We start from the raw sequence: 18,407 nt of genomic DNA, 5'->3' as shown, positions 1-18,407 counted from the left end.
TTTTTTTAGCAGGAGTGTTTACAGAACTTTTATTTTTCTTTTTAGATAAAGAGCATTCTAAAATAACTTAGCCACCTTGAGTCATATGTAAAATATAAAAAGGATGTAGACGATTTCGTTGTATTCTGTATTGTGAAATTTTTATATTAAAAACAGCAAGTAGACTTGTGATACAAATTTTCCAAAACAGTTATTACAGCCTACTCTAAATCAGATATAACTTTCTCTGTAAACGTTTTGCATGCTCAAAGTTTGCTCTTCTAAATAGGTATAATGAACCAATATTAGCAAAACTGTTCAAGAAATTTTACCTTGAAAAACTTACTACTATCTTTTAAAAATAACGGAAATGTTCTACTAAGGAATGACGAAATATCACAATTTTAAAGCCATTTAGTCCATTGAAAAGATATTCCTGTTTTAAACAAAAAATCAAATTTTAATTTGTCCCTAGAAAGAGCCTAATAAATATACTAAATTATACTTAAAAGCAACAAAAATGATAGGATCAAAATATTAGAGTCTGTATCCTTTATAAAAAAATATTTAATTCAGAAAAAAAACCCTAGCATCAGATTTAAGCATATAATGTTAAAATATTCTTTTTGCCAGTGCTTTGGAATTGATTAAATGTACTTCTGATAACTAGGTCAGTGAACAATTATAACTTAAAGATGACATTTAATTCTGTGGTTGAAAATGGCATTCTATCAAAGTAAAACCAATCACTTTAAAGAGATACCAAAAGTGTACAGAAATAAAAATAAACCTCTGTTGATCAATTCAATAAAACTGGCTGTATAAATTTATAGTTTCAATAGCTACAAAAATATTTCAAATTGTTTAAAGCTCATTTGATTAAAGTACTATATTTAAGGAAGACAAAAAAAAAAAAACTAGCTTAGTGGCAATATCCTAGATGATGAAAGATTTTAGACAGAATGACAGGTAGCTGTCTTAAAAAAAGAAAACAGAGAAGTTATCAGTCACTCCCAGCCTCCAAACAGCACCCGAATGCCATCAAGTCTCAATCAATTTCCAAATAATTGATAGTCTCAACCAGTGTTTCTCCACCTTTTAAAAAAATTACTACCTTTTTTAAGAGCCTTTTTTAGACCTTTTAATCCTAATCAACACCCTGTAAGATTTTAATGCCAAGGAATTAATGTGTATCTGTTCATGTATTGTATGTACTCGTATATTCGTGCTTTATACATAGAAATAAGATTTTTGTCACCAAGAACACAATTTCACCAAAAATGCCTGGTCTATGCAATGAAAGGTTTGTAGTACACCATATTAATAATCTATTTGAAGTTTAAGTGGGGAGACAAAAAGAGCATATTTTAGCACTTAAGATATGTAGATTATTCCCCAAATAGTTTACCAACCTACCGCTTACTTGTATCAAAATTAACTTTCCCTGAAGTAGGCACTGTTCTTAGCTATAGGCAGTCCTTGCCTTGCACGATAGTATGGGACCATAAAAAATGGCCAAGCAATATTTCTTAATAATCAATGGGGAAAATTATGCTTGTTCTACAAGTTTTAAAAATCTAGTCAAAATATTAAAAATTCTGTCAGTTAAAATGTAAATACAAAATTATAAAAGTATTTAGTACACTGTAATTTAAAATATTAGAAACAATGGGAATCAGTGTTATTTCACTGTAAAACAACTAATCAAGTGTAATTTGAACAATGCTTGCCTTTTTTTGTCAAATAACTTATTTGGGTAAGCATCTCTTCCATACCATGGCAAAATGACATAATCCTTTAAGTCTGGATTAAGTTTCCACTATTTCATCATTTGTACTTTGAATGTTGTGAAATATTTCTGTGATTTCCTTTAATGTGAAGTCTTACCATCACTTCCTCAGCTCCTTTTCCCCATCTAGGCTGGTAAACTGCCTTCAGTAAGCACCTCTGGCTATGTCTGTAGAGGCTCCAGAAAGGCGCAGGGTCAATATTCCCACACTCAGTGGTTTCTTCTACAGATCCATTAATGTTCAATTCATTCAAATCTCACTTCTAGCATATAATTTTTCATTTTTTTGCTGCAATCTCATCTTTGTTGGCCAATTCTTTCCATTGTTTATAAAATGTCACATGGGTGACAGACAGCACAACTGCATAGTTTGCTGTGAGTGAACTGATTAATAGATGTGCAGTGACCAATCAGTAGCAGAATTTGAGAGAAGTAACATGATTGGTCACTGAACATGAAATACATCTGTTACTCACATAGTGACTTATGGACTAAAGAGCTAGCAGGGAAATTTACACTTGGTGTAATTACTCAGTTAATATACCGTGGTAACTAAAATTTGAACTGTGCTGTTAAGGAACTGGTGTGAACTAAATCACTGTCATCGAAACATGTGGATGTGGGAATTGTGCAAATCGAGGACTCCCTATACCCTACTTGTTTACATTGACCCAGACAGGCTTTGAGCTGACTGCTGAGTAATGGGCCATCTATATTTACATCAAACCATGACTTGTAAAGCACCCTAAATGCAGTATTAGCACACGGTGAGTCCATGTTGAGACAGATTTCAAATTTCTGTCATTTGGCAATCAACTTTAAAATGTACCTCAAAATGACAGAATTTTAGAAACAGAGAAAGAACTTTTAAAGATCCTACATCTGATACCACAAATTATCCAGCATGTTTATTATGAATGATTTCTCCTCCTTCGATTTCAATCTGCTCGTACAGCCACTTGCGGTCACAGCGACATTCAGCCCCACACTTGGTAGAACCACAGGCAGGACACGCATAGAAGCATCCTAAGCAGTCTTCATCAAGGCAGTCGCAGAGGTCCATCCCGCTGAAAATGAGGAGGCCCTGGCTATCATAGACCTTACTCTTTGCTGGTATCACTTGTCTGTCTGAACCAGCGGATGCATTCTTTGTAAGCCTTCTTTTTTCTCTTTTACCAGTTTCTGGAGCAAATTCAGTTTGCTTTCCTGGGTTTGCAAATTGTAATGACCTCAAAGCTTTAGCAGTTCTTCCATCTGAGTCAGGTTTTCTCCTCTGCCGGTCTTCAGAGTCAACATCCACACTTCCATTGATGATCTGCGTACATTTGGGACAAAGCTTCCAACCAGGTACCAGCTGTCTGCCAAATTTTGCGCTCAGAAAAGTGGCATCATCTAAGTCAATTACATGCAAATTTTTTTTGGCTAGTTTTTTGTGTATGTTAAATGGGTCACAACATGACTTCTGCAAATCCTCAAATCTATCAATGTAAATTTTTGCATGATGAAAGCAAATTGTATTGTTCCCAGAAAGTGTCATTCCAGTCCTCAGTTGAAGTAAAAGCATATCATTTGATGACAACTCTTGCAAAGTCTTGAAACCTGTGTGACGAGTATAGTAGGTTTTATGGCACTCGTTTGTGATACGAAGCTGGACTCCAACTGAACATGGATCCATCATTCTTGATTCTAGCAAATTTCCCGTTTGATTTTGTCTAGCGATCTCTAATAAGTCACGTGGTTATCACCCGTGAACTCTCTTCCGCTCGGGTTCCAGCAGCACCGGCAACCACGCACGGCGACTTTACCGACCCGCTTTTCCCGCAGGTCCCCGCGCTACCACTGACTGTTTTGACTCTTGATTTGGACTGACGGAGCTTTTTTGGTCTTGGAGAATTGGCTGACTTCCGTTGCGCACTTTGATGCTTTATTTCAGGATCACATTGGTACACCCATGTGTCACCACCAGTAATTACATGGCCCAATACATCGTATTGCGTCTCCAAAAGGTCTTGGCAAACATCGATTCTCCTTTGCTTTTGTTCATCAGTGAGCTCCTTCAGGACCAGTTTTGCACACACCTTTCTCATGCCAAGATTTTCAGTTAAGATTTTCCTGTTTCTCTATCGATGTTTACTTGATCTCTATGCTTCTTCCAGTCAGCCAATGATTTTGACGCAAAATTTGATGAATTTTTGCACTGTTATCATCAGTTCTACTCGTTACTGGCCATCCTGACCTCTCTTTATCAGTGATGCATTCTCTCCTCTCAGAAAAACCTTTAATCCATTTGTACACTACTGTTTTCTTCATGGCATTCTCCCCATAAACTTGGACTAACACGTCTCTGATTTCACTTCCACTCTTGTCAAGTTTAACAAGAAATTTAATGTTTGTTCATTGCTCTCATTCAAGCTCAGACATTCTCACGATAGCACATGAAAACACGCAACAACAATAGTAAACGTCACTCAGAAAGACACCGCCACATGTCCACATGAACACAGCTGTGAGGCACTGATATACCAAGGTTATGAAACCTTATCGAGATGTTTGTACACTGCTGCCAATGTAAGCGCACGGTGGCAAAGTTTGCTTAATTAATTGTCATTCCTCATATAGGTGGCAAAAGACGATTATTCAGAATGATTTTTCAGATCATTAAGAAAAAGAAAGATAATCCAATTTTTATGTGAATAAAAGTCATGAACAGGAATTTCACAAAGGACAATGTTCAATGGCAATTAACATAAGAAAAGATACTCAAAAATTAAGCCACAGTGAAATGCCATTATACTCTCCCTAAATGGTAAAGTTAAGAAGGCAGAATATTCCAGATATGAGTGAGGGTTGGAACACTTGTCAGTCTCTTGTGCGAGGTGTGTACATAGTTAAATCATTTTGGAAAGCTGTTAGCAGTATCTGTTAAAGCTCAACTAGCACACATCTTGAGATTCAACAAATCCCCACCTATGTGTTTACTCAACAGAAATTTTACACATGTGCCCCAAAGACACAAACGAATGGTTGTTTCGCTGTTATTTGGAACCATGACTAGAGTAATAGTAGCACTGGGACGAATCCAATCCTAGACAGTAGCGTGGGAACAAATTCCACGTGGTCCTAAATGGACCTGGGCACATCCTTAGAGATGAGGTGCCCTGCGCCCCACACTACCGCCTGGGCAGACCTCACAAAAGGAGCAAAGCAAACCTAACACAGAAGCACTCTCTGTGTGACTCTCTGTGTGCAGCTCAAAACCAGCCAGACCGCTCTCAGTTTGCAGAGCTGAGGAGCATAGTTATCCTCGGTGGGGAGGGAGGTGACGTGACTGAGCAGCTGTGACGGACACATCAGAGCTGGATGGGGTCCTACTTCTCGACCCCCACGGAAAGTCCATGGCTTTCTGCAGTGTAGGGTAAGTCAGAATGATAAACTCTAATAAAGCATTTTTAAAACGCAAAGAAGTTATGAATAAGGAGTCCCATTTGTGGACATATGATTGCAGACAGCTTTTGAGTCTCACCTCTCCCTCTTCCCCTTGTATCCCACATCTGAGAAAACAGACAGGACAGCCAGCTGCTCCCTCCTTGGAGTGGACAGCATTTTCAAACTCTGCAAGCCTTTGTGCAGTGTGGGAACTCTCAGCCCGGCACCCTGTCTCCCACAATAGATTCAGCTGAGTCTCCATCCCTGGCTGTTCCTGGCTGGTTGGGACCTGCTGGAGAGGCCTGCCCTGCTCCCCCAGAGCCCTCGATTGTGTAAGTAAGAAGTCCTTTCATACCCTCTTGGTGTGCGTGTATGGTGTCATCAGTCTTGACTATGATTTGTCTCTGGAATTCGCCTCCCACATCTGAGTGTAATTGTAGATCGGTCCTGTGCAGGGCAATTTCCTCAGGAAAGGAAATTACAGTATTTTCCAAAGACGGACGAAGGGTGCGTGTGAGCAAGTCTCTCTGAGTTTCTTCATTCTCCCACATATCCCTGTTTCTATGTTCATTGCCACTGCTTCCTGTCTCATCCTTAACGGTCACAGATGGGCCCTTTGAATTCAATTGTTACCGTAAATTGGGAAACCCCTGGATCTAACTTTGCTTTTGATTTTTAGCTACTGTCACTCTGTGGAGCAATAAGAGACTGTTAACACACCTTCGGAAGACCCTGGGTTGAGGACATGTGTTGGGATTTGAACTTCTTTCTCTTTCATCTGCCCAGTGCCAGTAAAGCAGTCGTTCCCCACTGGAGCCCTAGAGGCCTTGAATCGCTAATATTCTGTATTCTGTCTTATAGTGGTTACAAAAGCTTGACTGAACTGAACACTTCAGCCCAAATGACCACAGGCAAAAATAGAAAGTATCATTTTCTGTTTAGCCATTGTATTCTATTTCAGTTTTCTATACTTGTATACAAAACCAACCCAAAACTGTGTGGCTTACAACACCACTTTGTATTTCTCATGGTGGGTTGACTTCTGCAGGTCTTGCTTGGGGTCATTCACGTGACTAAATTCAGCTGGTGGATGAACTGGTTTGGAAGGCCCCTGGTGCTGAACGATGGCTGGGACACCTCAGTTCCCCTCCCCGTGGCCTCTCTCACAGAGCCTTCTTTGAACCTCCAGAAGAGGTCCCACCCCTGTGTCCTGTTTTGATGGCCCTTTGTAGCTCTCCTTTGTTGTACTTAATTACAGTTGCAATTTAATGCTTATCGTGTAATTATTTGTAAAACGCCTGTTCTCTCACTCTAATGCAGACTCCATAAGGACAGGAACTGTGATTGTCGTGTTCAGAATTGCATTCTCAGCACGTAGCATGGTGTTTCCGTGTGTCAGGACTTGAGTGCATAGCCACAGAATGAAGCATTAAATGTGTGCAAGATAGAAAATGCAGGATCTGGGTCACTTACTTCATGCCCATGTGGCTTCACAATCAGGTTTCCCTCCATAAAGCAGGACAGGCAGTAACTTTCTCTCCTGGTTGCTGACAAGATGAAAGCAGAGGACACACACATGTGCTGAGCACATGCTATTTGTGAGAAGCATGTGTGCAGCCAGCCAGAGGGCCCAGGGTTAATTACGTGGAAATCACGTAGGGAGGGGGCATGACGACTATTTTTACAAAGGACGGAACTAGGAGGCTGGATGCCAAGCACGCTGCTTACTTGCCACCAGACACCGACCTCAGGCAGACGTTAGTCAGTCACACAGAACAGACCAACCAAAGCCTATTGAGCAAAGAGATTCCATTGTGATGGCCGTTCCCATAATTAAACCTATGACAAACTAGCCACAGGTTGTACCTTACAAAAGTGACAGATAAATCTGCCCCTATTCTTCTTGTACCTTGCAGAAGTTACACTTACCATTATTCTTCTTTCCTCCTTTTCCCCATACCAGAAATTCTCCTTGGAAACAAGAAGCACATATAAACACTACCCCGGTGGGTAGAAGGGGTCTCCTTCCACTAGCGATTAGAGACTATCACTCCGTGTGTGGGATGGCCTTTCCTTACTCACTCTCTGCTAAATAAACTTACTTTCACCTTAAACTCTGTATCAGCTCATATTTAACTTCTTTCCCCCGTGAAGCCAAGGATCTTCTTGGCCCAGGGCTTGAGTCCCCACCCTGGGGGATTCGCTCCGCCAGCATCAGAAGGATTGTTTAAAACTCAACCACTGGGAAAGTCATGGCAACTGAACTGATTCCTTCTGAGGAACTCAGGAACTACTGTCTGCTTCAGGGTGATTACGAGGAAAAGGGTAGGACGATGCAAAAGTTAAAAATAGAACTACCATATGATTCAGCAATGCCGCTTTCGGGTATTTATCTGAAGAAAACAGAAACACTAATTCAAAAAGTATGTACCCCATGTTCACTGCAGCATGATTTACAATAGCCAAGATATGAAAACAACCTAAGTGTTCATTGATAGATGATTGGATAAAGAAGATATGCTTCATTTATACAATGGAGTATTACTCAGACATTAAAAAGGATGAAATTTTGCCATTTGCAACAACATGGATGAAACTTGAGGGTATTATGCTAAGTGAAGTAAGTCAGACAGAGAGAGACAAATACCATATGATCTCACTTATATGTGGAACCTAAAAACAAAAAAATAAGCAAACAAAACCAAGTTCATAGATACAGAGAACACTGAGATGGAGGGTGTGAGAGGGAGGAGATCACAGGCTAAGAGCTGTGAGCTTTATTCTAAGAGGCATAAGCAGGGGAACAGCGATTCTAAATGCTGACCCCCACTGCTGAGGGTGAGTCAGCCCAGACAAGTGCAGATCCATTGCTTGTCCTGTCTATTTTAATAACTTCTTTTAACGATGAACGCATTTCACTCTGTAACTAGAAAACAAAATACACAAAAGCTATAAAACAACAAAACAACAGCCCTAGGGCTGCCTGTGTTCCACAGGCCACAGAGCCAAGCTACTGACTTCTTGTTCCTCAGGAGCCAGGTTAATGCTCAGGTTGGAGCCCAAGGCATCTGAGTCTGAGGCCGCAGGTGGGAGCCCTCCCTGGTGGGGCTGAAAGGAGCCAGGTGCTCACAGAGGGCAGTGCTGTCACTCAGAGGCCGGGAGCTGAGGGACCACAACCTGGATGCCCTGCAGGCCCCTTTCGCTTCCTTCTCCCGAAGTTTGTGGCCTGAGGCCTGCATGGATGGAGGCCCTGGGAAATGTCAGGAGTTCTGAGCTTTGAAAGCGCTCCCAGGTGTCTCTCCCTGCACTTCTGAATGTCACTTGGGTGAACTTTCTTCACCTGTCCTTTGAGTTTAAGATATGTCAGGAGGGAAAGAGTTGGGCAAATAGTCCCAGTGACCAGCCTAGGGAAGCCTCGGTCTGAGCACCGTGGTTGGTGGAAAAGGGGGCTGCACGCCCACATGTCATGAGGACACAGCTCTGCCAAATCCTTCAATTTGGAAGGATTTTTTTTTTAAGTATAATGACATATATCCACCATTGTACCGAACAGTTTCACTGCCTTAAAAATTCTCTGTATTCCATCCCCACCTCCTGTTAACCCCTGGCAACCACTGATATTTTACTGTTTCCGTAGTTTTGCCTTTTCCAGAATGCTATGTAGTTGGCATCATACAGTATGCAGCCTTTCCAGTTCGGCTTCTTTCATTTAGTATTGTGCATTTAAGTTTCCTCCATGTCTTTTATGGCTTCCTAGGTCATTTCCTTTTAGCACTGAATAATATTCCATTATCTGTGTGGACCACAGTTTATTTATCCATCACCTACTGAAGGACATCTTGGTTGCTTCCAAGTTTGAGCAATTATGACTGAAACTGCTGTAAATATCTGTGTGCAGGCTTTTGTGTGGACAATTTGGAAGGATTTTTGATGGGATTCGCCTCCCTGAAGTACCAGAATATCCTGAGGGACACATGTGGCAGAAGGAAGCACCAATTTGGAATGCTTTAGAGTCTCTTAAAGGCTTACTTTGATCTGTTCTCTCCAAATCATCTCCTTTCCTCAGCAAAGACCCACAAAATTCTCCCAAAGAAAATTCATCTTCATTCTTGGTCTTTGCAAGGGTGTCTTTTTTTTTTTTTTTTTTTTTTTTTGGTTTCAGGTGTACAAAACAATGCAATAGTTAGACATTTATACCCCTCACAAAGTGATAACCACACTCCCCCCATCTACTACCCCTCTGACATTGTATAGTTGTTATGATTCCATTGACTCTATTCCCTGTGTGTACTCCACATCCCAGGAATATATATATTTATATTTGACTTTCAACATTATTCAGCTTCAGCTTCAGATATACACTGCAGGGGTCAGGCATCCACACAGTCCATGAAGTGGTCTCCCTAATAAGACAAGTGTCCATCTGATACCCTACAAAATCTTTACATTGTTGATTATATTGTCTTTCATCTTCCTGTGGCAATATTGTGGGTATCAATTTTACTTTCTAATCCCCTCACTTTCTCCCTGATCCCCACCCCCGCGTCCCATCCAGCAACCATCAGTTTTTTCTCTATGTCTCTGAAACTGTATCTGTTTAGTTTGCTCATTTATTCTGTTCTTTAGATTCCACATATAAGTGGGATCGTACGGTATTTGTCTTTCTCTGTCTGACTTATTTCACTTAGCATAATATTCTCTAGGCCCATGCATATCGTTGCAAATGATAAGATTTCGTTCTTCTTTATGGCCAAGTAATATTCCATTATATAAATGTATCACAGTTTCTTTGTATCTGGAGGCAGCTGTACCTGGATTTCAAGGCCCACGTTGCAGAGGGTCCATGAGGTGGCAGCAGCCAGCTGCAGAGAAAGTCCTGTGGAGGGAGATTGTCCATGTCTGGAAAGTGGTTTCCAGGGACTGATGATGGAGTCTAGAATTTCTCCAAATGGCTTTGGGAATTAACTATTGCTGAAATGCTGCAAAGTGAATTTCAGTGAACTAACTTATATTTCTGCATTGATTTCCACGATAAAATCAGAAATTCTTCCCCATGGAAAACCATTTTAGCCACAAGTTGTAATAAACTATTATACTTTAAAATGCACTACTTTAGAATGAAAATAGCAATTTTCCCAGGAAACCGAATAAAAATAAATCACAAAGCACACACTGTGGATGAAAAGTTCAGGTAATCTGTGAGGAGTTATATTCACTTGGGCAAAACCACAGCAGGGTACACGGTCTCTTTTTGGATACACTAAAATTTTAGCTATTTTTTAAAGAGCATTTATCTTTTGCATGTGATCATTTCATTGTTTCCCAATATACGAGTATGTTTAGGCCTCTGTTTGCCATCCTTTAAGTTTGTCACGAGAGTGGTCTCTATTATTTATAAATAATTGTTTCCATGGTTTAGTTTTTGTAAGTGTGGGGACTTGCCCTGAATCAAGTTTAAAAATCCAAGTCAGAAGGGATGTTAAGGTAATGAAGCTCTGTGTTTCGCCATTAGAAAGAATCCCCTTCACAACACAATACCCCCGGTGGACGCGACCATCTCTATCTGACCACCTGTGAGGCTCGCAGGGTGTTCCACGACCGTCCACGGCCCGCAGTGGGGGAGGGACCATCCCACAAGTGAGGTTTTCCTCACCTGAACTGAGCAGAGTTGGCCTCCCCGTTGGAGTCTTTGTCCTCCTGTGACAGGGACCAAAGTGATGCTTCCCTCAGGACCAGCAGAGCCCCGAGAGTCGGCTCTCCACGCACAGCGGCCTCCTGAGGGAGTGAGCCCTCAAAGATCAAGTGAAGGACACAACTTGAAATGAGACGCCTCCTTTCTGTGTGGTACACCCCCATGCTTCATCTGATCTTCAAGGTCCCCATGCTGTCCTGTCTCCCCATTCGGGATTCTGGGGACTCTTCCTCTGAGGAACCCAGAAAACCCACAGTCATCCAAGGATGGAGGGGCAGGGCCAAGCTCAGGGAGCCAGGGCGCATCCCACTGGGAAAGAAAAACCTGGCGTTGCTAAGAGATAGAGGCCACTAGAGACACCGCCCGGATGCACCCACACCAGTGGACCCAGGCTCCCAGTAGGTGCCAGGAATGAAGCAAGACAGCAGTTTTCTCACTGGGCTGTCTCGGCTATGCTGGGAAAGGAATAGGGCAGATTATTGAAGCCAGAAGGGATTTAGAGCTCTGTCGAGTAGAGACAGATGCCATGACGTACCTTCAGTCCTACAGAATGAGAATCTCCCCGACCCCAGGTAGGCATGGTCTGACTCCAAAATCTCTTCCGCAGAGTGCAGCCTCCTGAGCCAGTGGGCCAGGACACCTGCATTCTGCTGTTCCTTCTCTGTTCTTCTCATGCAGTCATGTTCTTACTCTTTCTGTGAGTACAGACAGCTTCTTCCTGTCCCACTGCTACCCAGAATGACTTCTGTTAGCTGATGACAAGATTTCTCTCCAGAAAGAAACGTCTCCACCAGGATTCAGTCTGCTGAACCAGTCTTCATGGTCTAATTTTCTTCTTCACAAATGTTTCCTGAGTTGTTTTTATAACTCATTTTCATGTTTGCTTGTGTTGGGTTCAGAGGGTTCTTTTGGGGGGCAGCAGGGAGAACTGACCCCACTGGGCCGCCCACCTGCCCATGTCAAGAGGCCGGAGGCACATGTGGAGAGAGGGTGCATGTCTGTGCTGCACGGGAGAACCCCAGACCAGCTGTTCCCCAAATGCATGTCCCAGAACAGCAGCCCCTCCCCCCCTACATGAGAACCAGGGGGGAGCCCAGGGGTCTGTCTGTCCTAAGCCCTCCAGGGGTCCTTCCCAGACTCAGGTTGGAGAACCATGCCCCAAATGGATGTCTTCTAGCTGCTTAGTGTCACTTGTTACATACCTGTTAATAAATATGCCAGCAGAAGTCAAATTAGACAAAACAATCTCAACTCTTTCTGTCAGGCATCCAAAAAGACTTGACAAGCCTCTCCTATTGGGCAGTCTAGAATTCTGACGAGTACAGGAGACTAACAGGAAAGAAAGACATAGTAGGGAAGAGCAGGGTTTTTCCCAGTGCAGAAGGTAGAAAACAGAGGTTTTCTCATTATGTTATCTCTATACCATTATTGTTAATTCACCTACTAGGACAGGAAGCAATGTATGCTCATTTAGTTATTTCTTTAGTCTTCTTTAATTCATAAAATTTCCACAGCTTTGTCTATCAAGAAACTGATAAGTTTTTAAAGAATTTGGTCAGTTTTTCCCTTTTAAATAGAAATGATGTCATTTTGGTTTTGGGTGGCAGTTCATCATAGTTAGATTTATGTTCTGTATTTCAGGCTGGAATAATGCATAAATGATATTGGGTCCTGTCACAGATATCATTGGTCTTTAATTATTTCTTTACATCTGTACTCTTGCTAGATTCTAATCACCAAGATGACAGTGACAAGTGTCATTCTATTTACATTTTTAGCTCCAGAACTGACTACAGGGTCTGGCACATCACAGGTGCTGAATAAAGACTGGATGACGACCAAAGTGACAAAGTTGATTTTCACCTAACTTTTCAGAGCCCTGCCTGGAAGTGAGACGCATTTCGCACTATTATCAAGATAACCTTGTTGATACTAAATTCAAATGGGTCGGGATGGGGACCCCCGACTCCTTGTATCGATCAAGAAGTAGAGCTAAGCTAGGTTTACATCCTTTGATGGTTCCTCTCTTGCCTTTTACTGTTGCAAGATGCACAATCCTCACTGATCAGCAAGCACACCCAATTCTGAGTGGCCTCAGGGTAAGAGGATGCATATTTCTCTTTGTGTTTCCAAAAAGGCTGTTTTTTTCCTCAGACAGTAGTAAATGCATATTAAATCAACTGTGATTATCTGCTAAACGTATTTCATAAACAAGCAAACTTGAGCACCAGGCCGTCAAACCAGAAAAATGAAGCATTTCTGAGAAAGAATTCGGAAGAAGTTGGTGAAGACACATTGAAATCCATTGTGAATCTCAGTTTTGAAGAATGAGAAGCAGAGATAACATTGATGTGTATTTATCCTAAATGAGAAGAATGAATGAATTCCACCCACATTGTAGGACGTGCGGTTCAGAAATATTCTGCACACATAGAATTTTCTCCTTTCACTTTTCAGGAGTGTTATATGTGGTTGGTTTGTCAAACAGGTATGTCATTAGAATGGCAAGATGAAAGCTAAAAAATTGAAAATAAGAATATGTCTATATGTTTATATACATTGAAGAAATTTTTCTAAATATTAAAATGTTTTGCAGAGTTTGACATTAAAAAAAATTCTCATTTGGAAAGTACAGGAATACACTTTTAGTCAGAACTAAAGTGGAGAAAGGAAGGAAGGAAGGAAGGAAGGAAGGAAGGAAGGAAGGAAGGAAGGAAGGAAGGAAGGAAAGAAAGAAAGAAAGAAAGAAGGAAAGGGGAGGCAGAAATGATTCTCGCTGAAGAGTATTTTCTGCTGGGGTGCCCAATGCCCTTCAGTTGTTCCATTTAATTATCCCTTGTGCGATTCAACCGTTACCTATGAGCTTCTTGTTCTTAAAGAGCTCTGGGCTCTGCTTGCCAATGTGATGGCACACGATGAGGCAGGGGTGTGCGGGTGATAATTCATCGGTCCACGCTGCTGGCAAACACCGTGAGGCGGGGGTGTGCGGGTGATAATGCCTCGGTCCACGCTGCTGGCATGTTTTCTGTCTGAACTCATCAGCTGCCAAAAGGACGCAGAGCTCTCTCTTTGAAGATAAAACACTAACTGGGGTTTCAGCATTGCGTGGGATTTGGCAGGCATCACATGCTCCTGCGTTATTTAGGTAGAATACAGTCCCTAAAATGTGCAGAGTAGATGTTCAATAAAAATCGTTTGCATGGGATTTATACCAGTTTCTGTCTGGTAATATCTCTGCCACTTGCAAGGAAGAAATGAACTCATAGAAATAGGCTGACTTTAATAAAGATGTTAAACATAAAAAAACTGAAGCATTTTCACGTTTTTACTTCCAATCGAAACTTCCCTCCATCTTTAGGTTGAGTTAAATACTCCATTTGGACCTTGCTTTCTGCTGAATTAGAATGTCAGAATGAAATGCAAAAGCAATAGAAACATCCCGCTAGTTTCTGGAAAGAAAAAAAGGAAAAAAAAGAGGGTGATGATTAATAGTGAAAAACATTGGGAAAAATTCAATTGATGGATGTTGCCAGCAGTATCACAAGTTTAAAACGAAACAAAACAAACACGTAGCATTGATTTAGAATATAACATGGAGGAAAACGGTCTTTAATGATGTTAACAGTGATTTTTATCATTTGTAGCTGAATGTGACTTCATTTCAAGCTAAGTAAGAACTCATTCCTTAATAAATATTGTTTTCTGAAAATTATTGCTTCAGTTAGAAGGAATTGGTACTTAATAGCTTTTAATTAAGATGCCATGTCTAATGAGATTTTTTTTTTCTTTTCCATGGGTAGAGGAGACACCAAACACTGAAAACTCTCTAATTGATCAGGTCTCCAGGATGCCAGTAAAGAATTTGTTGAATAGAAACGACTAAGCACACTGTAGTGAACCAGTGATTCTGCCAGCCTAGAACAGTTCACTATATCGTATCCTTAAACAAAATTGGCCTAATGCAACAGATACAGCTATAATTGAGAAAATTAATGAGTTCTTAGTCATATTTTCAAAGGACTATGAATAACAGAATATGCATTTTACTGTCACAGCAATGAGTCACAGCCATTATTGTGTTAACCTTTGCATATCCAAGCTTTAGATATTTTCAAATTGTCTCCAATCCTGTACCCTTTCTCCTTCAGATAACCGTTATCATGAAGTTGGTATGTATCCTTCTGGACTGTGTTTTATATTTTACTGCATATTTGTGTGCTCAGAAAACTACTAAAAGAAATTTTTTATTATTAGTTTCAGGTATACAAAAGAACATAATGATTATTACCCCTCACAAAATGATAACCCCAACAAGTCTGCTACCCATCTGACACCACACAAAGCTATTAACAATACCACTGACTACATTTCCTATGCTGTACTTTACATCTCGTGACTATGTTTGGGGACAGAGCCCCAGAGAGCAGTTTCCAGGTTCTCGGCCTCACGTGGAAAGGTGCTGGTTCGGGTAGTGGATGGCCGTCGGCTGTGGCTAGTTGGCCGTCAGCTGCAGCCGGTTAGCCAATTGGTTAGCCACATACCACGTGTACCCAGTACATTTCCAGCCCCTACCTCCGTCCTTGCCTGCAGACCAGCCTGAACCCGCCCCTGAAATCCTGCCCCAAACCCAGCCCTTACGTCTCATTCAAACCCTGCCCCAGGACCACCTTCAGTCCCTACTCCCAGAGAAGGGCAAACGAGATCATGTATTGAGTGACTCAGAGGGCTCCTCAGATAAACACCTGGTGCATGACGCTGAGGAAGACCTGGAAAGTCCTAGGCCGAGTCTGGTGGGAGAAAATACAATAATGTCAGGCATAGTCTATGTCAGAGACAACTTGAAAATGTCTGGAAACTACAATCGAGCAAAGAGTTTGAAGAAATCAAGGCGGGTCTGCCACCTGGATCTGTGCGTTGCACATGGCATGATACGCGGCAAATATCAACTTGTTCCGTGAATCCCCACACCATAACAGAACACAGAAGCTTGCCACCATGTGGCACAGGACAACTGCCTGAGTACCTGCCAGGAGCTTTCCGTCCCTGGGTGTAGTGCAGATGTTGGAGGCCCACAGTAACAATTTTCATATGAGGAAGTTGGGGGACCTTCCCTCCCAGGTCCTTGCATCCACTGAAGTCTCCAGATGTGAAGGTCGCTTGTCCCATTCCTTGTTGAATTCCAACCTCACTTCCTCAATGAGCCTTAATTCTGAGGTGGAGTTCAAATCTGGGGGCTTCATGCCCCTTACAGGCAGCTGTCCATGTCTTCATGGAGATGACGTGACAGCAGCATGCACAGCCTCCATCCTGGCTCGTCCTCTCCCTGCCACCTCGCATGTGGGCCAGGAAGGACAGGGGGCTCTGAGTCAGTCACCCTGTGGCACTCAAAGTCCCCCAGCAAAAATACCAGTTCTCCAAGATCCTCAATTGTCAGACTCTAAGGAGCAACTCTCTCATGAGTTACAGTCTGAAATAGAGAGCAGGGAGCGTCGCCAGGCCCAAGGCCAACACACTGACATGTCCCTTGCCTCCGATGGCTTGACTCACACAACCTCCCTGACTTATGCTGAGCATGTGATCAGTGTGGACATGAGAGCTTCCCACGTGCCGCACGTTTGAGTGGATGCCCAAGGAGTCAGACTGGAGCAGCGGCAGCAGCCTCGGCTCCGTAAGCACAGTTTCAGGTGGTGTCAGAGGAATCTTTTCCCACACACTAAAAACAGAGTGAGCCCTCAATGCCCTAAACCAGAGAGCTTGGCGGAGGCAATCCAGGCTTGGGAACATCCCCACCTGGACAGCAGAGCATTTGTCCTCAGGACATGGCATTAGAGGAGATGCTTGGGAGCAAGTCTTCCCAGACCCTGCCACAGAAGGGGCAGTCTCCTCCTCAAATACCTTTCAGGAAAAAAATGATGGGCTGTTTTCAGTGCCTTAATCCTGGGAGCATACGGTGCATGAAAAAGCAAGAAAATTCCCAGGAAAAGGGCATCCCCGTATCATCCACACAGAGCAGAGGCTCTGATCAAAGGAGAGCTGTCTTCATTGGGACAACCAGAGGTCAGAAAGTGAAGACACCCATTGGGAAGTTCCTACAGGAGAAACTGGGGCGCCGGCGTATAACAGTTATCCCCTTCCCTGAAAAGCCCCTTCCCTCCCCAGTGAAGTCTGGGAAAGCTCAGCAGAAGTCCCAAGCAAGAGCCCAGGCAGGGCCCATCCCGGGGCAGCTCTCATGTCAGACGCACCCCACCCAGGGCCCCAGAGAGCCTGGGCCCCATCCAAGCCCCACCTGTGGGGGTCATGCTCAACAGGACCCTCAGGCTGCTCTCACCCCTTTGAGGGCACTGCTTTCAGGCTTGGGTCTCAACTATTCAGAGGCAAAACCGCTGTCCATAATTCCCAGGAAATACATTTCCCCACCCCCGAATGAATCTCCTTTGTGGAGAATACTGATTCTCCCAATACATGTTTCCCCAATAATGATGATGTCTTTTCTGTGCACTGTATTGATGGCATGGGTTTTGGGTAACTGAGGGCTTGTGCTTAGGGAAAGAAAGCAGTCAGTTCAGCTCTTACTGAGTGCTTCCTTTGGCTTCTAAAGGGGGACCAGTCTCCTGGAGCGCTACTTGAGAAAGAGATATCATGTGGCCCCCAAAAGCCCATTTTGTCCCTGACGGAGTGTGAGGAGATGGGCTGTGTCTCCTGCCTCCTAGCTTAGCCTTAATGACCACGTATAGCAGCCCACACCTTCTGCCTCATGGAATGCTTTATATCCTTTAGGGCGGTGGGGATGACGGGCCTTCTGTACCTGAAGAGGGTCCGGGACAGGTACATTTTGAGGAAACATCAGTGAAGAAGAAACAGTGGCGTGGTCATTATGGAGAAATCAGTGATGAGAGGATCCCAGGGCGGGTGACCCTCAGTGAGTGTGTTTCGGGGGATATTACTACAGTGGATCCTGGGCTGGTTGGGGTGGGGTCCAGGAAGAGCATAGATGCAGCCTGTAAGTCTGTCTCGTGGGTCATGTTAATGTGTTGGGGAAGCATCCTTTAAAGTCAACACTGAAGTTTCCTTACTGGAAAGTCACCTTGGAAACGGGGTTCCTGCCCCTGGGTATTTCTTCAGGTGGTTGGATTGATGATATTTTTTTAGCAGAGCAAAAGCATCGCTCAGCTGTTAGTGGTAGGAATGTTGACCAGGCAGCTACCTACGGTCCAAGGTAAAATACAGCTGAAGGTACGGAAAAGATGACTTAGAGTGAGAGGGAAAGTAAGAAGCAAGGAAGGGGAGAGAACGAATTTGCTGGTGGAACAAAGGTCTATGCGTCATCATCCCTGCACTGGGACCCAGCCTTGCTCCCAGCTTCCTCAGTCTGACCCAAGCTCCACCTGCTTGAAGCTTATCAAAGCACCAGAGAGCGTGCAGGTGCCTTAGACCAAAAGGCACGGGGCTGTTGTTTGAGTAGTAAAACAGTGTTTGCAGGGATGTCATCAGGCATGGCATCCCTGTCTTTGGGGAAGGCGA

The 18,407-nt window shown here is 43.0% G+C and overlaps 1 protein-coding gene across 1 annotated transcript; it reads right to left on the bottom strand.

Moving 5' to 3' along the window:
- Nucleotides 1-294: 294 nt before the first annotated feature.
- LOC117032511 (ARL14 effector protein) lies at nucleotides 295-3,594 on the bottom strand. The gene has a single exon (XM_033124097.1). The coding sequence runs from the start codon at nucleotides 3,444-3,446 to the stop codon at nucleotides 2,664-2,666; it is 783 nt and encodes a 260-aa protein (XP_032979988.1). The 5' UTR covers nucleotides 3,447-3,594; the 3' UTR covers nucleotides 295-2,663.
- Nucleotides 3,595-18,407: the final 14,813 nt, after the last annotated feature.

Source organism: Rhinolophus ferrumequinum, chromosome 12, assembly GCF_004115265.2.
Source record: "Rhinolophus ferrumequinum isolate MPI-CBG mRhiFer1 chromosome 12, mRhiFer1_v1.p, whole genome shotgun sequence".
In the NCBI taxonomy this organism is placed as follows: Eukaryota; Metazoa; Chordata; class Mammalia; order Chiroptera; family Rhinolophidae; genus Rhinolophus; species Rhinolophus ferrumequinum.
The sequence above is the reverse complement of the archived record's forward strand: the minus strand, read 5'-3'. Positions and strand labels throughout refer to the sequence as shown.